Here is a 17,198-nt window from a genome sequence, read left to right as displayed (position 1 = left end):
CTGGTCAGAGGAGGTGACAGAGCAGGGCTGGGCCGGGGGCTGGCCCACCCTCAGGTGCTCACGGCTGTCCGAAGGGCGGGGTGGAGCAGCTGGGATATACTGGGCATCCCTCTGACGCAGATGACGTGGGCTGCGTGGTGCCGTCTGAGTGCCTTCGGGCCTGCGGGGCTGAGATCGGATGCTCCAACATCGCCTACCCCAAGCTGGTCATGGAACTGATGCCCATCGGTGAGACTCTGGGTGGGGTCCTGGCAGGGTGAGGGGTGGAACCTCGTGTGGGACTGGTGAGGGCGAGGGGCACCGGGGGCTGTGGAGGCCACTTTGGGTCCAGTGTGACATCCAAGTGGGATGTTCACTCATCAGGAAAGAGAGGAAGGTAATAATACTGGAAAATACTCACATGCCCCCCCCCCCCCGCCCCACCATGGGCCGCGCAGGATTCCAAGGACTTTGCATGGGACTACCTTCCATCATTCCAAGAACCCTAAGTGCTGATATTATCACCCCCATTTTAAAGATGGGGAAACTGAGACCCAGAGAGGTTGAGGAGACCTGCCCAAAGTCACATGGCCAATGAGCCCCAGAGCTGGGTTCTCAACCCGGATAATTTGCCTCCAGAGCTTGTCCTCTTCCCCTGTGCTGTGCCATCCCTTGACAGAGGTCAAACTGCTTCCCACTTCCGGCTATGAGGTAGTTGTTAGCCCCGCTTTACAGATAGGGAAACTGAGGCACCGAGCGGGGAAAGTGACTTCTCCATGGTGACAGAGTGGCTGAGCCACAGACCCCGGTCTGTCCTGCTCCAACCCACTGCCGACTCCGCTGGGATCAGGAGCTCGGGCCCCCATGAGCCCCACGCCTCCTGCCTCCCCCAACAGGTAGAACATGGGGGCAGGTTTTGGCCTTTCCCACATTTCTTGTCCCAGCAGAGCAAAAAGAGGAGATAGCCTTCTGAGACCCTCTGCAGCCTGGTTTCACCTCCAGATTCTCAGACCCTGAGTGTCTCCCTCCCTCCCCGTGGCTTCTCCTATAGAAGCCTCCACCCTCCCGGGGTGTGGAGGCCCAGGGTGAGTTCACAGACCTGGGATCAAATCTCAGCTCTGCCACTTGCTGGCTGAGATATTTGGGGCATGTCATTTCCCTGCTGGGAGCTTCAGTGTCCTCATTTGTAAATTCCAGATAATGACACCTACCCACCCCTCGGTGTGTTGTTGCTGGGATTAAACATAATAATGTTGGGACCCTGCCTGGCGCAAGGCTTGGCCTCGCTGTGGGTTCCCACCTCTGGGCCTCACCTTTCTCTTCTGTTCTGGGGGGCGGGGGTAGCTCGCTAAGCCCCCGAGCTACCCAGCCATTGTTGGGCCATAACCGCTCTCTAGGCCTTGAGCTCCCTGTCTGAAAAATGGGTGGAGAATAAGCCCCAAGTTAATTCCACCTCCCTGAGCAAGAGAAACAGGATGGAGAAATGTTTGAGGGAAAACCGTGATCTAACTCACTTTTCTTTGGGCCCCAGCCCTGTCATCGTGATAACTGAACAGAGAGGGCCATGGGATGCCTGGAAGTCACACAGCAAGTCAGACACAGAACCAAGGGCCAGGCAAAAATAGCACCAGGGAGGCTGAGCCCTCAGGGGAGGGGGGGCCATCAGTCAGGTTTAAACTAGGGCAGGGGGTAGAGGACAGACAGACAATCGGCAGAGATGGAGGGGAGGTGCTTAGACACTTGAAGAAAAGGTGTAAGAGGCCTTGGAGACAGAATCAGACCGAGGCCCAGAGAGGGGAGCTGACCAGCCTGACGCCACACAGCACTGAGTTGGAAATTGAGCATCCTTCCGTCTCTCCAGGCTCCCCACCCTCAGCCCCTCTCAAGCCCACGACTCCCAGAAGGCTTTGCAAAGCAGAGCCTCGTCCACCTCGATGGGGACCCCTCCCTCGTTTTCAGCCAATCCCTGGGTAGATTTTTCTCTCTCCCCTGGGGAACTGCATCTCCTTTTCCACAGAGCCAACAAGAAAGGGGCCCCCCCTGTGGCTCCTGGGGCCGGCCACACACAGGCCACCGCGCCCTGCCCAGGTTGTGACCTCTAAGCAGAGGGTCCTGCCCTAGGCCTTCCTGTCCCCGCCCCACCCCAGAGTTTTGCCGCTGGCCGCTGTGAGTCCCTGGGCACCTCTCCTCCCGCTAGGAGCTCCTACTTCCTCCTCTGTCAAACGCGTTAATAATGCTTCCGTCAAATGAAGGCCTGGGTGTGAAAGTGCCTTGTCATCTGCACGGCTCTGTAGAAACAGGGTGCTCCTAACTGCACCCAGAACAGCAGAAGCCGTCATAGCTGTGACGATGGGGCCAGCAAGCCGCAAATCCAGAAGTAACCCCCTCCGTCCCGCCCCCTGCATTTGCCCTTGGCCTCCAGCCTCTCGCGACTGGGCCTTTCTCCCGCGAACACCTCCAGCCTCCTTCCTCCAGCCTCCTTCCTCCAGCCTCCTTCCTCCTTCCTCCTGGGGCTCTGCTCTCGAGGGCTTGTGAGTGGCCGATGCTGACGGTGGGGCCTCAGACAGGGGGACGCAGGCAGGAGGGGCTCCCGGGCCAGGTCACAGGGGCCCTGTCCCCATCCCCCAGGTCTGCGGGGGCTGATGATCGCAGTGATGATGGCCGCGCTCATGTCGTCGCTGACGTCCATCTTCAATAGCAGTAGCACACTCTTCACCATGGACATCTGGAGGCGGCTGAGGCCCCGCGCTGGCGAGCGGGAGCTGCTGCTGGTGGGCCGGTATGGTGGCTGGCGGGGGCGGGGGGGAGGAGGCTTGCCGGGCACCGGCGACAGGCTGGGACATGGGCTTCCCCAGCCGCACGATGGATGGCCCGGGAGGCCCCACCAGAGGGGGCCTTTGAGGGGTAAGTCTGAGTTTGCGGGTTGGAGAAAGGTCCATCTCACCTCCCATGTGGCTCTGCCCGCCCCCCCACCATGGTGACAGCCCTCATCTTCGATGTATCTCTTTCTCTGAGCTGCATCTCTGAGCGAATCTCTGCCGGGGACAGTCCCCCTTCCCCAACCGTCCCAGAGATCTCTCTGTCTTCCCCCAATCTGAGCCCTTAGCCCTCCTGATAGAGGGGGCCCAGAGCCAGTTCTCAGGGGGGGCCACACTCAGGCCACAGCTGTCCCTGGCCCCCCTGAGCTTCTGCCGTTTTCTCCTAGCCCTGCTTGTCCCCTCCTTATCACCTCAATGACTCACCCCACGATCTTTCTAGACTCTGCGCGAGTGTCCCCTCCTCCATGTAGCCCTCCCTGATATCCCCGACTAAGGAATGAGCCCCTCTCCCCTCTAAGCTTCCCACAGGGGATCATGGTCAGACTCCTCCCACAGCACATGTGTCTCCCTGACGCCCCCCCAACCTCCACTCCCACGAGGACGGGCAGGGGCTGTGTCTGGCCCAGCCCTCCATCCCCGTACTCAGCAGAGTACCTGGGAGTCCTCTGGGGTGAACTCTGCAATGGGTGACAGGAGGTTGGCGTCTGAGTGTGTGCATGTGCCTGCCTGCTTGGGTCCTCTCCCGGGTTCTACCGGCCTGTCTCCCTCCAAGCCATGCAGCCCCCCACTCCGCCGGTCGAGGGCCCCAACGGCCGGTGCCTAGCTTGACCAACAGCGCAGCCTCGGGCTCTGGGCCCATGGCGCCCATCCTCAGGGCGGGGTCTCCCCCGGAGCTCCAGGCAGCTGTCCCAGCGATGCAAAACAGCCGAGCTTCTGTCAGAAGGGCGCTGTTGGGACACGCCACTCAGCAGGCGAGCGTGAGCTCATCTGCAGGCTCACCGCCTCCTCCAAAACAAGGAGCCTCTCCCTCCTGCCTTACGGGATGCTTCTGTGTCACCGGGGCCTGGCCTCTTGACCTCCTCTCCCCGCCATGTGGTTCCCCTGCCTCTCCTCAGTGGCTGTGTGGCCCCGGAAGCCCACCCTCGTCTGACAGACTCCTCCAAAGCCCTTCCAGGCTCAGCATCCGGGGACACCTGACGCCTGAGTGCCCCCTACTTCCCGCCCTCCTCAGAAGCAGGCTTCCCTCCTGCTCCCACCTGAGACCAAAGTCCTAAACTGGCCTCCCCTCTACACCAACTCACCCCCAGCCAGGGGGCTCTTGACCCTCCTTCCCACCTCTCCTACCAAGTCAAGCCCCAGCCAACCCAGGCCCTGCCAGCCTGCCTGTGGGCACGCGGCTGTGTGATGTGGGGCAGGTTGCTCACCCTCTCTGGGTCCTAGTTCTCTCAGCTGCCAGTTTGGTCAGGTGGGAAAGGATCCAAGGCTAGGTGTTGGGCCAGGGTTCAGCTCTAATGCGTCTCCCTCATGAAACACCCGGACCCCCGCAACACCTCCAGCCTCCTCCTACCTAAAACAACACTATTTAAGCTGTGTTTCCTGGATTGTTTGGGGTCCTGGGTCTCTGGAGCCTTGATCCAAGGGGATGTGGGACGTACAGAGAGAGGGGCAGCAGAGCATGTGCAGAGGCCTGGGGAGGAGGCCGCCATGGGTCAGGGACAGGCAGGGGCATGCCGATGACCCTGACAGTCTTATTAGGTGGGGGTGGGGCCAGAGAAACCATCGCAGACCTGGGGCAAGTGACAGTCCCACATCTGGGGCCCTGATCTTTGCCAGGCTCCACTGCCTGGTACTTCTCCTTCATTTCCCTCCCCTGCTACCCCCGTCTGTCTACCATTCTACCTTCTGGCTATTATTCGGTCCACAAATAGTGCCCGATGCCTCCCTGCATAGAGCTGAACAAGATGGGGGACCCAGAAAGATCTCAAAGCCCTCACCTCGAGCCCTTGAGGGGCTCCCCTGCAACCACGGACGACAGTCAGTCATCCTGATGGCAGTGTGTGTGTGCAGGCGGGAAGGGATGGGGTTGGAAGGCTTCCTGGAGGAGGAGGGCCTTGAGCTGAGCCTTGGAGGAGGAGGGGGTTGGCCAGGGGGGAGTTGGGGAACGGTATTCTAGGCAGAAGGAACAGCCTCTGGGCTTGTGGTCCCCCTGGAAGGGGAAACCCTAGAGGGCAGAGGGAAGGCAAGGGCCCCAGTCCAGGCCGCTCTGGAGACACCTGGCCCTGCACAGAGATGCTGAGTCCGGTGTTGGACACAGGAGCCTGTGTGGGGAGGGTGGGGTGGGCCGGGTGTTAATGGAGCCCGCCTATGCCTTTGAAGAGGGCAGTGCCCACCCGCCTGCCAGGCTAAGGGCTAATTAGCCTTAATCAAGGTGGCACCTCCTCCCTCCACCCTCCCCCTCAGGCTTGGAAGGGAAGAAAGGGAGGCAGGCAGGTAGGCAGACAGGAAGGACCCACCCCAGCGGCACACATGGCTTCGCTCGCCCTTGCTGTCCTGTGCAGGGTCCGGGAGGCCTCACCCACCACCCACCTTGGGGGTGAGTGGTGTCCAAGTGAGCCGGGACACAGGGGCGAGGGGTACTCAGCCAAGAAGGAGCAGATGGGACGCCTCACCCCAGCTCTGTCTCCTTAGCTGGCCCCCACAGCTCTTCAAGACTGGAGGAGGTCCTCCTCTGCTTAGAAGCCCTCCTGGGTTACTGCTTCCTCTGGGCCCCCTCAGCCCAGACCCCTAGCACAGGGTAACAGGCTCATCTGCTTTCTTTGCTCTGCTCTCAGTGCTAGGAAGGGACCGGGGCCCACTCGTTATTGAGTCTGGGCTTCTGGCCCAGTGCGCTGCTCTTGGGTGGGCTCCCGATGGGCGGCTGCTGACTGCAGGAAGCATGTCCCTGCGGTGGAGGGCTCCCACCTAGAGGAGAGGCAGGCAGGAGCCAAAAGGAGGAGTCCACACAGGGTAGGGAGGCAAAGGGGCTCCTCTGGCCAGAAGTCTTGGGCTTCAGAGCTGAGGAGTCCACATCCCAACCCAGACCCAGACTGCCCGGCCCCAGCCCTTGCCCTCTTAGGACAGAGGTCATCTGCGATGGGTGCAGGTCAGCAGCCCTGGGCTATGGGCGTGAGGAGTGTGCCAGCCACAGGCCACCGCTCCTGCCAGACCCCACCAGCGTTAGAGAAACCGCCAGGGGGGCAGTCTGGCTGGAATGCGAGGGCTGCAGGTCATTCTCGAAGCCACCAAATGTTTACGGGGCACCTACTGTGTGCCAGGGGCTGGTGCGTCCAGCCCAGAAGGGGAGCCGGACAGTAAGCAAGTGGGACGAGTGCTTGAGGACAAAGGGGAGAGCCTGGGGGGGCCTGGGGGGGGGGACAAGAAGGAGCAGAGAGGCTGAGTCGGGCGGCTGTACCTGCAGGTGGCCGAAGCCACAGAAGGGTTTGGGGCAGGGCAGGGCTGGCCACATCCCCAGAGGAGGGGACCAGAGGCCGGGGAGGAGGCTGGAGCTGGGGTGGCAGGGGACAGCTGGAGAGCAAATCTTAGTGACCGTGGGAGATGGGGGAGAATGAGAAAGGGTCTTGAGGGATGAGCACGCCCCACCGCCTGCCCACAGGCTGGTCATCGTGGTGCTCATCGGCGTGAGCGTGGCCTGGATCCCCATCCTGCAGGACTCCAACAGTGGGCAGCTGTTCATCTACATGCAGTCAGTGACCAGCTCCCTGGCCCCCCCAGTGACCGCCATCTTTGTTCTGGGCATCTTCTGGCGGCGAACCAATGAGCAGGTGGGTGGGGGATGGGGAGAGCTGGGGCAGCAGACTGGACGTGGGGGGCAGACTCCGTCGTCTTCCTGCAGACGAGCTGTGTCTGGCTCCCATCTCCCACCCCCACCCCTCCCCCTGCTGGCTGTGTGTGTGCTGGGGGAACCCTGGCCTCCCCCTCACGGTGCACCTGCCCTGCCTCCTCTTCCCCAGGGGGCCTTCTGGGGCCTCATGGTGGGGCTGGCCGTGGGCGCCACAAGGCTGGTCCTGGAATTCCTGCACCCTGCCCCCCCCCTGCGGTGACCCGGACACGCGGCCGTCCATCCTTGGCAGTATCCACTACCTGCACTTTGCTGTCGCCCTCTTTGTGCTCAGTGGAGTTGTGGTGGTGGCTGGGAGCCTGATGACGCCACCCCCCCGGGGGATTCAGGTGAGCCTGCCCTGGCCCCTGACCCCGACCCCTGACCTTTAACAAACTTTTAACGCTGGTCCCATTCTGACCCCTGACACTCTGCGACTCCGGCATTTTCTAGCTCTTGACCCCTGTCCCTTTTTGAACTCAGCTGCTCACTTTCCATCCCTGACCCCTGTCCCCGTCCGGGCCCAGCCCTGTCCTGCCACACCCCCATCCCGATCATTCTCTGCAGATTGAGAACCTTACCTGGTGGACCCTGGCTCAGGATGTGCCCGTGGGAGCCAAAGCAGGTGGGTGTGTGACCCTAGGCCCTGACTCTAACTCCCACCCAAGGAGTCCGGGAGGTGGGGGCGCTAGGTGTGGCCCTGTGGCCCTCACCTGTCTCTTTGCCCTGCCCCCCAGGTGATGGCCGAATACCCCAGAAGCACACTTTCTGGGCCCGTGTGTGTGGCTTCAATGCCATCCTGCTCATGTGTGTCAACATCTTCTTCTACGCCTACTTCGCCTGATGCTGGCCTTGGGGGCAGGAAGGCCAAGCCCTCGGAGTCCTCAGGTCCCCCTCGCTTTCGAGGCCTGGAGAGGTGTGGACTCCCCTCACCTCACGACTACATGGCCAGTCAGCGTCCAGGGACTGGCTGAGCCAGCAAAGCAGGGGCCCTGGAAAGGTCGGGGGGCAATGAACAGAAAGAATGTGGTATTTCAAAAATTGCACAAAGTAGTCTTGACGGCAACGAAAATTAGATTTCCGATGACCATCCTGATACTCATTTTACTGTTTTTATTTTGAAAACATGGGCCCAGGTCAGGAGCAGCTCAGGCCTTGAAGGGTCGCTGGCCAGCCCTGGGCAGAGGGAGAGCCTAGGGCCCCCTCCCCGGGCTCTTGCCCCCATCCCACCTGCTCCCAGCTGCCATGAGATCTTCCTCTCCCTCCCTTCCCGCTCACTGCCCCCTCCTCCACCAGCCTGGCATCCAAAGCACTTTCTGAGTCCCCCTCACTCTTCCTGCTCCCAAAGGTGCCGAGGCCCTGGGCAGGTGCCCCTTGCTACCTGCTGCTGGTTGCACATTCTGTGTGGACACCCCACCTTTCCTCAAGCCAGGGTCCCATTCCAGATGCCGTTAGACCTCCCAGTCCAGCAGTGGCCCTGACTTCCCACCTGGCCTGTAGTTTCGCTGAGCTCGGGGGCCTGGGTCTGGGCAGAACTTGGACCCCAGCAAACGACAGCCAGGGCGGGCAGGTCCTCCAAGTGTCCGTGCCCCAGGCCTGCGCCACGGAGCTTGTCCATTGTGTTGGGCCTGTGGGAGAGGAGAGCCTCCCTCTGTGTCTTTCATCACCGCCCACCTCCTGTGGGTCTCCCCAAAGTGTCGGTGGGGCGGGGGTGTGGGACACGCAAGTGGAGCCCAAAGTTTCATGGGGCTGCCGAGAAGTCGGTCTCCACCTGGAGTCAGTCCATCGGTCCAGGCCAACAGGTGTGCAGCCCCTATCCTGTCCCTCATCACTAAGCCACCTTCCCAGTAGCCAGCACCCCTCAAGGGGCCATCTGAGGGTGGGGCAGGTGGGCCCAGCAGATGGTCAGCCCAAGGTGAACCCATCTACCATACGCATGGTTCCTTGGGCAGAGCCCCCAAAGGCCTGCAACTTAGGAGTCCTCAACTCTCCCTGAGGTTGGGGCCATTGATGGCTGGATGTGGGGGGGGCTTCTTCCCCCAAGGGCACCCCGCAGCTGGTAGCCAAGGGGAAGAGGCCAGCGGGAAGCCCCGGGGGCTCCCTTGCCTGCCGGGCACTGAACATTACAGTGGTTCTTGGGCCCCGGGGCCCATCCCAGTTTGTGCAAAGCAGTGGGCGCCTAGCCCGGCAGTGAGAAGACCCCCGTTCAGGTCCAAGACCCTCGGCTGAGTCCTGTGGGCCCCGGGGACGTGGCGTCCACGTCTTCTCTCTGGACCTCAGTGTCTGGCAGGTGGATGATCTGCCGGCTCTGCCCCCGCCCCCGGGCCCCACCGGGTCACAGCTGCACTGGCTGGACGTAGCTCCGCGGGAAGAAGCCGATGCGTCCACACAACCGGCCCCGCCACCAGTGGGGGTCAAGGCGCTCCAGGACCTCGATGATGTCACCGCGGTGGAAGCTGAGCTGTGAGGAGTCCTGGGCCGAGAAGTCAAACTGCGCCTGGGCAAAGCAGGCCTGGGAGGGCTGCGAGGGAAGGGGGTGGTTAGTGGGGACCTTTCAGGCGGCCCCAACAGGAGAAGTGAGTGGCTGCGGGTGGGAGAGCAGAATTGAGCTCGAACTCGCTTCTCACTCCAAATCCAGACAGATGGCCACCCCACCCCAAGAGCCCCCCGCTGCCTGCCCCCTGAATGTCTGCCGCACAGAGACTGTGTCTACACAGACCAACAGGACTGTCTGGTCTGCAGGAACAGGCCCTATAAACTGTAAAGTGCCATGCACTGCCATGCACTGAGCTGGGCTTAGTGTGGCTGAGAACAGGGTTGACGGCTGTTGCCCTTGACCAGGCTTTGAGGGAGAGGGTGTCACCAAAAAGAGCTGCTCCCAGCTCTCAGGCCTGGGTTCTGCTCCTATCTCTACCCCAAGGTGACCTTGGGTAAGACCCTGCCCTTGTGGGACTTAGTTTCCCCATCTGCAAACGGCAGCAGGACAAAGCTCTCTGCAGGCACGTCGGCCCGGCGCCGTGACGATTACACCCGGTGTCCCGGACCTGCCTGCCCCACCAGGATCTCTGTTCTGAGCCTGTGGAATCTTATCCAGGATGGGTGATAGGATCAGCAGACAGGCTCTAATTAGCAGTTCTCTGCCCAGGAAGGAGGAGGCGGTAGCATGGGTCCCACAGGGTGGGTGACCCCAGGGCCCAGGCTGGAGTGAAGCAGTGGGTGTGGGGAGCCGTCAGGCAGCCCCCACCCTCCCCAGCTCCATCCTGGCTCCCTCACATTCTCCAAAGGCAGATCTGGCCGACGGTGGAGGGGAGAGAATGGAGGTCGGGGACAGAGGCCTAGCAGGGCCAAAGTTCGCTAAGACTGAGCGCTCACAGCTAAGCCAAGCCCCCACGGTCAGGCTGAGGAGGCCGAGCATCCTGGGGGCACAAACCAGGACGGAGCCGACCCCGCAGGTGGTCTTGGGGGAGCCTCAGTTTCTTCACCTGTACAATGGCGACGATGAGGCCCCCAGCGGACTAAGCCCAGCTCAGTGCATGGCAGCCGGGTGGCTCCGCAGGGTATCAGGACCCTCGTGCATTCAAAACGCGTACCTACTGTGACCACGCAGGGCGCCGCCGCGAGCTGAGAATGAGCCAGACACGGGGTGCCCCCTGCAATGTCCACTCTGTTCCTTCCCTTTCTTTCCCTCTGCGTTCCCACCCTTGCTGGTCCTACTGCGGTGCCACCAGAATGGGACTTCAGAGCCTGGCCTGGCCCCCTCCTCCTGGGACACCAGGCTGCGAGGGGCGGGGCGGGGCGGGAGGCCACGCCCACTCCCGGCCCCAGCAGGTGTCGAGCCCCTGTGGAAGGCAGAAGGCGCGGAGAGGCGCCCGCGGGTCCGCCCGCCTACCTTGAGCAGGGGCTCCTCGTCCCGCAGGAAGACCTGCCGCTGCTTCGCGATGGTCGTGGTGCGGTAGAAATCCACCAGCTCATTCAGGGAGTTGAACTTCTCTTCCCACAGGAAGTACTTCCCCGAGGCCTCGCGCAGCACCTTGAAATGCTGCACCTGGTCGCCGTAGCTGGGGGAGAGGAGCCCCCTGAGCCGGGACCCAGGGTCCCCCCGGGGGGCCCCGTCCCTGCCCGCACAGCCCCGGGGCCTCCCTCCTCATCCCCACCGGGAAGCTGGTCGCTCTGGCTCCCGGGGGGGGGGGGGGGGAATGGGGGGCGGGGAGGGGGGAACACCTGCGGGCAGGAGAAGGGGCAGGTCCGGGAGGGCAGGGGCCCGGCCCACTGACCCAGCGGGACGTGAGACCTTGTGAATCCCCCTCGGCGGTGGGCTATGGAATTAAGGGTGTGGGCGCTGGAAGAGGCCACTGGGCTGCTGTGTGACCTTAGGCAAATCACTGAACTTTAAATCTCAGCTTCTTCATAATGGTAGCTCCTCCCTTCTGGGTAAGTGTCCGGAAAGTGCTGCGGATGGCTGATCGGCAACATTAAATGGGTTCCTCGGAAAAAGTGGTCACACAGCTCTTCTCCTCCAGCTGTGACATTCTCCCCCATCCTTCTCCCGGCCTCGCAGTCCCACTGAGGAGTGAGTCCTAAGACCATCCTGACTCAGACAAAGCCTGCCTCCGTATTGGGTGCTTCCTGTCTCTTCCTGCCCCCCTACCTCAAGAACCATCTATGGCTCCCCATTACCCTCCAGATAAAATCTTAACACCTCGGACTCAAGATTTGGCCCCGGTTACGTGCCCAGACTCATTTCCTTCATACACTTCATATACTCTCTTCCCACATGCCTCATGTCCCATGCCAGGACAGGCCACAACGGATTGGGACCGGAGAGGGTACCGGCGTGGGTTGGGACAGGGGTAGCACAAACCATTGTGATTCCCCTCGCTGCTGCAGGCCGGGCCCACCACATGGCCCAGGAGGTGCAAATCGGGCCCTTTGTACAGTGGGGAAACTGACGCTCCAAGTGCAAACTGTGACCTTCCCAGGGTCACACAGCAGCAAAGCCAGGGGTGGGGCCACATTTGTGGCCAGAGCTGGGGCCTCATGTCAAGTGTCATTCCAGCACGCTCCCCTGTTGGTTCTCATCGTATAACAATAGGAATAATTATTCCAACTGTGGTATTGATAATGTCCCAGACCTTGTCATCCCAAGTCCAGGACTACTCCCTGGGCTGTGACCCCTAGGAGGCCTTCCCTCTCTCAGCCTCTGTGCCTGGCCGTATCGCAGCCATCCTCCCGGGCTCTGGTCAGCTCACCTGGGCCTCAGTGTCCTCACCTGCCCAAGGAAGGGGAGGGCTCCCGGCAGCTGCAGGGAGAACACAGAAGAGCCCCGGCTCCCCCGCAGGAAGAAGCTGGTTTAGGAACCTGCCCCGGCTGGTGGAGCTGAGAGCCCAGGAAGCCCAGGACCTGTGGGCGTGGCCATGCATGTGTGTTGGGGGCACAGGCTGGCCACCGGGCGGGCGCCGGCCCCTCGGCCACCTGAGCCACAGGCTGTGCTCTCATTTTGTGCAGGACTAAGTGAAAACCAAACAGTGGTCTGGAGACTTGATAGTAAAAAGGAAAAAACATCTCCTGGGTTCTAAATTTAAATCTTGTTAAACAATTTTGTAAGCTGGGGTTTGCCCACAGCCTGGGTTCCTCCAGGCCCACAGTCCAGGGTCTTGCAGGGCCCCAACAGGAGCACGGGACGGTCACCCGCAGCCCCCCAGGTCTCCTGCTGTCTCATCCCAGCCTGCCGTTCACCTCCTCCCCCTGTCAGCCCTGGGGTTGTTGTGCTGCTTTGTTAAACGTTTAAGATTAAAGACTGAAGACAAAGAATTGTTCAAGGTGTGTGTGTCTGGGGGGAGAATGGGGGTCAAAGTGGGATGCCCTCACCTTCCCATGTTAAGGGGTCCAAACCACACAGAACCCCTCTCCTTCCACTCAAACATATCTCCCCTCCAGGCCTTTGCATACACGATTGTCTCCAAATTCTTCTCCAGTCAAACTCCTACTCATACTTCAAAGCCCAGGTAAAATGGCCCAACTAAGTCAGAGGCAGAGGTCTCCTTAGGTTCCTCAGCCCCTCATACAGCCTTCTTCTAACCCACTGCTCCTAATGGCTTACACAGAAAAGGCAGGGAGGCAAGACTAGGCCCTGAGGGTCTAGCCCAGTTGGGAGAGGCTGAACTTCGGGGAATGGAGCATCAGGGCCCAAGGCTTAAGTGCTCATCAGGGTGGTTTGCTCCTGAAAACCCTCTCCTGTTTGCTCTGAGCTGTGATTCCAGCCCTCCAGGTGTCCTGGCCCTGAAATAGACCCGACACCCTCTTTAAGACGTATCCAGATCTCAGGGCAGCTTAGCTCCAAAGGGAGCCAGTTCCCCCCACCCCCGCCCCCAAGAGGCTCTGGGACCAGGTGGAGCAAAGATCCCCAAACCTGAGACAAAGCCGCTTGTCAGCAAGCATTGTTCCCAGGTGACTAAGCGGCCGGTGCTGTCAGCTGGGGGACATCAGGTCTATGTTCCTGGGACGGAACTAGGGCAGGCAGGCGGAGGGTGCTTCCTGCCCTGTCTGGCCTGCCACAGCCTCCCAGAGGCCACACACTTTCCTTGAGGCACCTCTGAGCCCGATGACTCCCGAGTGCCCTGTCCCAGCCGATCGGGGTGGCCCCAGCCCCTAGACTTTGGCAGGGGTGCATGGGGAGGAGTGTCTCTCAACCAAATGCTGGGCAAGTGAGAATCTGCCAGGAAAACAGGGACCCCAAGGACTCCGTGTCTGGGCCCCCCAGTGCAGCAGAGGCAGAAGGCTCTGACTCGGGGCTGTCCCCAGAGAGGAGCCTGGGGTATGGGCGGCCCGGCCCCTCTGGGTAAGGGGGCAGAGAAGCTGTGGTAGGTTTGTGAACGAGATCTCAACCCCCAAGTGACCACCTGGAAAGTTCAAAGCCCATTTTACCTGGGCTTTGAAGTATGAGTAGGAGTTTGACTGGAGAAGAATTTGGAGACAATCGTGTATGCAAAGGCCTGGAGGGGAGATATGTTTGAGTGGAAGGAGAGGGGTTCTGTGTGGTTTGGACCCCTTAACATGGGAAGGTGAGGGCATCCCACTTTGACCCCCATTCTCCCTGATCACACAGGAGGATCAGCGAGTAGAGAACGGGAGATGAGATAGGAAAGGGGCAAGTGCCCAGGAGGTTTGTGCGTGTGTCCTGGCCTGTGTGTCCATCTCTATCGTATCTGAGTGTGTGTGTCTTTGGGGGGGTCCTCTCTCTCTCTGCTCTGCCACAGTGACTTCACATGTGGGTCCCTTTCTTTGCAGCCATGGGTGTGTTTGTCTCTGTGTGTGACCCCCACAGCCACCTCCCCAGGGGGCTGAGGGGCAGGGCCTGGCCTCTGGGCTGTCACAAAAGCCTCAAGGACCAAGTGAGGCCTGATGCTAGCAGCCGTCTGTCCTGCCCAGCAGGTTTTTCTGGCCTGGTGGTGGCGGCAGCTAAGGGGACAATGGCAGCGCAGGGAGGATGAGGAAGGCTGGGGTAAGGTCAGGAGCCCCAGGACTGCCCCAACTAGGGCCATGGTGGGTCCTCCTGGGCAGAGGCCTGCGTGCTAACTGCCCGCGGGGTGATGGCCATGAGGCATGGTCCTTCTAGCCTCAGTTTTCTCATCTGTGAAAAGGGCAGGGGTAGAATACATGGACGGCAGCAGGCGTGAAATAGGATCAGAGTGACCTTGGCAGGGACCCGTGGGTCTTTGGGACTCAGAAAAGGTGGATGGAAGGTCGAATGGGTCTGCCCGGGCATAGAAGGTCAATGGACACTTGTTCTGCGCTTCCTTGCTGTGTGACCTTGGGTAAGTTACTGCACCTCTCTGAGCTTCAGTTTCCTGCAAACCAGGCTTCTGGGGATGGCTTCCTCTCCCTCTCAGTCTTTGCCTGCATAAGGTAGCGCCCTCCACCTTCTGCCACCTCTTCTGTCCTGCTTCATTTTCCCAAGAGCCTTTATCATCTCCCAAGATCTTATATAATCTGCTAATTGTTTCTTGTCTGTCACCCCAGTGGAAATGAGTGCCTAAAGGACAGGGAGCTTTGTCCGATTTTGTTCATGGCTGCATCCCAAGCGCCCGGGACGAGGCCTGGTGCACAGTAGATACCCAGTGGCCAGAGCAAACACACGTGCATTGACTCCAGGGCACCTCTGGCCTGAAAGGAAGCGCAATACCTCACTTGGGAACCAACTGCCATTCACAGCAGAGGAACCTGGATGGGGGTGTGGGGCAAAAGTCACACAGCCCAGGCACTGCGCCCCAACCGTGCTTGCCGGTCTGCTGGCTGCCCGCTCAGACGTGCCCCTGCAGGTGGAGAGGAAGTAGCCCTCTGTAAGCTCGTAAAGGGCATCTAGCGTGGCCACTATTGCTCCACGGGGCAGCCTGAGGCCCATAAACCCCACCTCTGACAGCTTTATGGGGCTTGGCATGAGCATGTGAGAGATGCCACGTGTCGTGGGGTCAGAGTCCCCAAGAGCCAAGTCAGCGAGGGCAGAGATGCTCTCACGCATGGATTTGCACAGCTGTCACTTTTCTGGAGGGCCACTGGGTCCCCGGACTTTGTGACACCTGGGGTTATTGACTCCACGCTGTAGATGAAAACATTACAGCCAAGAAGAAAGCCAGGGCCTGCCTCACAGCAGGTTCAGAGCAAAGTCAGGACAAGAACTGGGTTCCCTGCCACTCCATGTCACTGCCCCTTCTCGAATAGCCCCGGATTCGTGGGCAGGGGGCTAGGAAGCACTGTGTGGCTCTTAAAGGGTAATATAATGATGACTACGATCGCCGGCATTTTTGGAGCACTTACTATGTGCTAGGCAGCACACAAAGCACTTGACCTGGATGTTCATTTTACAGATGAGGAAACTGAGGCTCAGAAGGTAACTTGCCCAGGGTTATACAGGTGGGAGGTATCAGAGCTGAGATTCTTGCTCAAAAGCCCGCACTCGTAGCCATATATGCCCTCTGAGTCTGTTTCCTACTCTATCCCTGCCCAGTGATCCTCCAAGGGCCACTGAAACGCTCCCATGAGAGACAATGGACCAAGAATGGGAGCAGGACCTAGGAGGCCTGGCTCCCCTGGGACGAAACCAGGGGTGGAGGACGCCACCTGGTGGCACTGTGCACAAACCACAGCTAGCTGAGCCCAGGAAGCCCCTGCTGGTTCTGACCTTGGGGGGCTTGGCCAGGACGCCTTGGGGGAGGCGCTGAGGGGCACTGTCTGAAGGACACTCCCAGACCTCTTCCCAGGACATTGGTGCTGGCTCTCCTGCTCACCAACTGCATCCTATTACTGCCTGTTGTCCCTCCTGGTCAAACTTGTTGCTATCCAAACCCACCCCTCACTGTCCCAGCTCCGGATCTTTGCACCTGCTGGTCCCTGTGCCTGCATACCCTCTCCTCTCTTTGTGCACCAAACTCCTACTCAGGCTTCAGGGTCCAGCTCAGATGTCACCTCCTTCATCACGAAGACCCCTGGGCCGGGCGGTGTCTACTTTCCCACCTCATTCCTTGGTTTGACCCCGCCCTGCACACACACACACACACACACACACACACACTCTCTCTCTCTCTCTCTCTCTCTCTCTCTCTCTCTCTCTCTCTGGGTCTGAAGCTGCGCATGTGCACAGGTGGGGCTGCATTTACAGAGAAACGCCAGAAGAGGGCAGTGCACAAGGTCTTAATGCTGGAAATTCAGGCAGTGTGATCTGTCAGCAGAGGAGGGAGGGGGGATAGGGGGGCCGTTGGGGGCTGGTTGGGAAGGTCACCACCTCCCCTCAGCTTCGGCTGCAGAAGCTATCCCAGTGAGTCCCCTGTGCCCCTGCTTTGCTGGATGATCTTGGACTTTGGAACTGATTCCAGGAGGCGCCTGAAGCTGGCCCAGCCTGCCTGATGGGCGCCATTCCCAGATGACCAAGTCCTTGTCCAGCCAGCACATGGAAAACTGACATTTCCTGCTTTTGCAGGGACCCCAGAGGGAAGTGGGGGCTGGGCTGTGGAAGTGGGAAGGTGACCCGGGGGGAGGGCACTCCAGGTGTCCACAACCATGGGCAACGGTGGGGGTGGGGTCAGGACTAAGAATTCACAGCATCTCCCTGACTGTGCTCCCATTTTTTTTTTTAAAGATTTTATTTATTTATTTGAGAGAGAGAGAATGAGAGCGAGCACATGAGAAGGGGGAGGGGCAGAGGAGAAGCAGACTCCCTGCTGAGCAGGGAGCCCGATGCAGGACTCGATCCTGGGACTCCAGGATCATGACCTGAGCCGAAGGCAGTCGCTTAACCAACTGAGCCACCCAGGCGCCCACCGTGCTCCCATTTTTAAGATGGGGAAATAGAGGCTCAAGCCCGGCCAGAGCCACTCCCATCCCCCAGGGTAACCAGCCTGTTCCCCGTTGGGGAGGGATTGACGGGTGCGGAAGAAAGCGAAAAGAGCCCATGGCTGCTTGCAGAGCTTGGAGGGGATCAGTTAAGTGCTGTGACCTCTCATGATGTTGGATCATTTTTACACGCGCCC

At 60.3% G+C, this 17,198-nt stretch overlaps 2 protein-coding genes across 3 annotated transcripts in view; one reads left to right on the top strand and one right to left on the bottom strand.

The window, feature by feature from the left end:
* Window positions 1-7,610, top strand: part of SLC5A10 (solute carrier family 5 member 10) — a 56,378-nt gene extending 48,768 nt beyond the window's left edge. Inside the window, 7 exon segments of the mRNA XM_021694485.1 lie at window positions 121-228; window positions 2,608-2,758; window positions 6,451-6,619; window positions 6,809-6,883; window positions 6,885-7,025; window positions 7,243-7,300; window positions 7,413-7,610. Of these exon segments, the coding sequence (XP_021550160.1) occupies window positions 121-228; window positions 2,608-2,758; window positions 6,451-6,619; window positions 6,809-6,883; window positions 6,885-7,025; window positions 7,243-7,300; window positions 7,413-7,519 (809 nt within the window). The 3' untranslated portion in view covers window positions 7,520-7,610.
* A 1,383-nt stretch (window positions 7,611-8,993) lies between these two features.
* LOC110584645 (GRB2 related adaptor protein) overlaps window positions 8,994-17,198 on the bottom strand; it is a 21,353-nt gene continuing 13,148 nt past the window's right edge. For both annotated transcript variants that reach the window (XM_021694778.1, XM_044921674.1), the window contains 2 exons: window positions 10,565-10,733; window positions 8,994-9,196 (listed from right to left, as the gene is read on the bottom strand). In XM_021694778.1, the coding sequence (XP_021550453.1) occupies window positions 9,011-9,196; window positions 10,565-10,733 (355 nt within the window). In that variant the 3' untranslated portion in view covers window positions 8,994-9,010. The remainder of the gene's footprint in view (window positions 9,197-10,564; window positions 10,734-17,198) is intronic.

The sequence above is a fragment of the Neomonachus schauinslandi genome, chromosome 15, assembly GCF_002201575.2.
Source record: "Neomonachus schauinslandi chromosome 15, ASM220157v2, whole genome shotgun sequence".
In the NCBI taxonomy this organism is placed as follows: Eukaryota; Metazoa; Chordata; class Mammalia; order Carnivora; family Phocidae; genus Neomonachus; species Neomonachus schauinslandi.
Note: the sequence above shows the minus strand (reverse complement) of the source record. Positions and strands in the feature narration are given on the sequence as shown.